This window comes from Rhinopithecus roxellana, chromosome 2, assembly GCF_007565055.1.
Source record: "Rhinopithecus roxellana isolate Shanxi Qingling chromosome 2, ASM756505v1, whole genome shotgun sequence".
Taxonomy (NCBI): domain Eukaryota; kingdom Metazoa; phylum Chordata; class Mammalia; order Primates; family Cercopithecidae; genus Rhinopithecus; species Rhinopithecus roxellana.
In genome coordinates, this window is record NC_044550.1 from 95,422,193 (window position 1) to 95,426,023 (window position 3,831).

A 3,831-nucleotide genomic window follows, 5' to 3' on the forward strand; every position below is an offset into this window, starting at 1 on the left:
ATCCATCCACTTTAATTAGACTGATGTAACCTCATTCCAAGAGATTAAGTAAAGCACCAGGAATAACTAAGCATCTTATGGTTTTATTTATTTAACTCACCTCTTTGCTCCCATTAGCCTCCAATTTTGCATCTATTCCTTTAGCTTTCGTCTACTTCTTTCTTCTATTCTACTTCGAATCATTAGGAAAAATAAAAAGGAGAATGTATTATGATGAAATTTATAAAAATAAGCCTTACACTAAAGGCAGTGTTGACTTGTTTGATATCTCCTCCTGCAGAAACAGTCTTTCAATTTAGCAGCATGCCTCCATTTATTTTACCATCATTTATTAAGCACCAAATATGTCAGACATTGTATAAAGTACTGAGACTTGCTCTCTTCCTCTGCGCTGCCTACGGAGGTGGCAGCCATCTCCTCCTCGGCATCATGGCCGCCCTCAGACCCCTTGTGAAGCCCAAGATCGTCAAAAAAAGAACCAAGAAGTTTATCCGGCACCAGTCAGACCGATATGTCAAAATTAAGCGGAACTGGCGGAAACCCAGAGGCATTGACAACAGGGTTCGTAGAAGATTCAAGGGCCAGATCTTGATGCCCAACATTGGTTATGGGAGCAACAAAAAAACAAAGCACATGCTGCCCAGTGGATTCCGGAAGTTCCTGGTCCACAACGTCAAGGAGCTGGAAGTGCTGCTGATGTGCAACAAATCTTACTGTGCCGAGATTGCTCACAATGTTTCCTCCAAGAACCGCAAAGCCATCGTGGAAAGAGCCGCCCAGCTGGCCATCAGAGTCACCAACCCCAATGCCAGGCTGCGCAGTGAAGAAAATGAGTAGACAGCTGGTGTGCACGTTTTCTGTTTAAATAAATGTAAAAACTGCCATCTGGCATCTTAAAAAAAAAAAAAAAAGTACTGAGACCATGGAAATAAAAATCAATGTCAATGCTTATAATCTTTAGTAATTATTAATTGTCATATATTATCGATCATACAATTAATCCTATCAATTATTTCTTATTTCTCATTAATTAAGCCTTTATTAATTATTAGTTCATTATTGGTATACACAGTGTTTGATATTTAAATCGGCTGTTCACACTGAAAAATTGGGCCGGGTGAGGTGGCTCATGCCTATAATCCCAGCACTTTGGGAGGCCAAGGCAGGTGGATCACCTAAGGTCAGGAGTTCGAGACCAGCCTGGCCAACATGGTGAAACCCCAGCTCTACTAAAAACACAAAAATTAGCCAGACATGGTTGTGGGTGTCTGTAATCCTAGCTACTTGGGAGGCTGAGGCAGGAGAATCGCTTGAACCCGGGAGGCAGATGTTGCAGTGAGCTGAAATTGTACCATTGCACTCCAGCCTGGGTGAAAAGAGGGAAACTTCATTAAAAAAAAAAAATTGAAATATTAGAATATTTTACATAGAAAACAGAATTTCTAGCCTCCCTTGAAATATCAAAAGATGTAACAAAATGGCCTGCATTTTTACATAGAATAAGCAGCTCAGATTTGAGGCAGGGGCTCTCCATTTCTAATTCACCATATTCACTACTTCTCTGCATTGCTTCTCAACATTAAGGTCAGGTATCAGTTGCTATTTATCACCTTACAGCTAGCCTGATTAGTTATTTAGCTACCCTCCTGGCCTCCTGCATGGATTTCATTTGTGTATCCCTAGTCTAGTGCGTTATATATGAGAATACATTACTAAAGCACTTTTTAACTCTGCAAAATAATTCTGCTTCTGTGATGTAATTTGATGTTCACAGTAAATCTAAGATGTAGGTAGGCCAAGTATTATTGGCTCCATTTTTTTACACAACGTAATGAAAAATTGAAGTGGTTAATTTATGGATTTGGGGTCTAGTGGTGGTTCTAGAATTTACACGTCCCTGTTAGCTACCTTAAGTCTAAAGAGTGTTGCAGAGGGATCTCACCGCCTTCCTCACTTTCCCCAGTGAGAGATTTTAGATTGAAGTAGGTCAACGACTGGGAGGGGCAGAAAAATGAACACAAAGTTAAATTTGGAATTTTAACTATTACTTAAGACTGAGTTGTGGCATTTTAGGACTAAGTGGCTGGGGGACTTTTATTATCTGAGAGTCATGGGCCTGTTCGATATTTCATCTTAGGATAGAAAAAGATCACACCAACGAATACATGTGTAAAGGCACAATGGAGGCAAACATCAAATTGTTCTATGCAATCAAGATGTTTCATATTTATTCAGCTTACCAGTTACAGAGATGCACACACACCACACAGACACTTTTTTTTTCTTTTGCATACATGGGCTCATACTATCTACAGTGTTTTGTTGTTGTTGTCGTTGCTGAGAGAGGGTCTCACTCTGTCATCCAGAATGGAGTGCAGTGGCGTGATCATGAGTCATTACAGCCTGGATCTCCTTGGACTCAGGTGATCCTCCCACATCAGCCTCCTGAGTAGGTGGGACTACAGATGCATGCTACCATACCTGGCTAATATTTGTATTTTTTATAGAGACAGGGTTTCATCATGTTGCCCAGGCTGGTAATATTTTCTAACTTGCTTTTTCCTTTCAACAATATGTCATTTTTTATGACATTAAGTTTTCTTATACTGTATCAATTTTAATGGTCTCATAGTAGTCTACTATATGGTGGTTTTATAATAATATTTATCCAGTAACCTGTGGGCCAATTTGGTTTTCCAATGTATTATTTATTTTTATTTTTATTTTATTTTTATTTTTTATTTTTTTTGAGACCGAGTCTTGCTCTGTCACCCAGGCTGGAGTGCAGTGGCCGGATCTCAGCTCACTGCAAGCTCCGCCTCCCGGGTTTATGCCATTCTCCTGCCTCAGCCTCCCGAGTAGCTGGGACTACAGGCGCTCGCCACCTCACCCGGCTAGTTTTTTGTATTTTTTTGGTAGAGACGGGGTTTCACCGTGTTAGCCAGGATGGTCTCGATTTCCTTACCTCGTGATCTGCCCGTCTTGGTCTCCCAAAGTGCTGGGATTACAAGCTTGAGCCACCGCACCAGGCCTCCAATGTATTATTATATAAATAAGTTGCACTAAATATTCTTGTAGCTGACTCATGTGCATGTATGAATACTTCTTTTTTTTTATTTGAGACCGAGTCTCTGTTGCCCAGGCTAGCATTCAGTGGGACCATCTCAGCTCACTGCAACCTCTGCCTCTCAGTTTAAAGTGATTCTCCTGCCTCCGCCTCCCAAGCAGCTGGGATTACAGGTATCTGCCACTACGCCTGGCTAATTTTTGTATTTTCAGTAGAGACTGGGTTTCACCATGTTGGCCAGCTGGTCTTGAACTCCTAGCCTAAAGTGATCCACCTGCCTCAGCCTCCCAAAGCACTGGGATTACAGGCCTCAGTCACCACACCTGGCCATATGGTTACGTCTTTAGGATAAATTCCTAGAAGTGGAATTGCTGTATCACAGGATACACGTATTTTTAAAATTTTGATGCACGTGTAATGACCCCTTAATCAATGTCCTTCCTTACCAAATCTCCCAACTCCTAACTAGGTCTAACTACTTCAGCCAGATAAGTCTCACTAAATATCATACTTGAATATTGTATTCCCTTGTTAAAAAGTCTCAGTGGTTTCTAGCTTATTAAATTTAAAAACTCTGGGGGTGCGGGGGGGGGGTGCCCTGGGAAAATATCTCATCTTAACTTCTTTAATCTCACTTACCACTCTTCAATTCCAGTTGGAGCTGACCTGTACTTTTTGCCAGGTCCAACATTTCTATTTTTTTTTCCCTACATGAGGAAGCTGCTCCCTTTTCTTCTCTGCTAATTTAAATCCTATATATCCCC

General features: G+C 41.0%; 1 protein-coding gene across 1 annotated transcript; it reads left to right on the plus strand.

Annotated features, from left to right (window-relative positions):
- The first annotated feature begins 375 nt into the window (after positions 1-375).
- LOC104663427 (60S ribosomal protein L32) lies at positions 376-884 on the plus strand. The gene has a single exon (XM_010364582.2). It carries the CDS (start codon positions 430-432, stop codon positions 835-837), a length of 408 nt encoding a protein of 135 aa, XP_010362884.1. The 5' UTR covers positions 376-429; the 3' UTR covers positions 838-884.
- Positions 885-3,831: the final 2,947 nt, after the last annotated feature.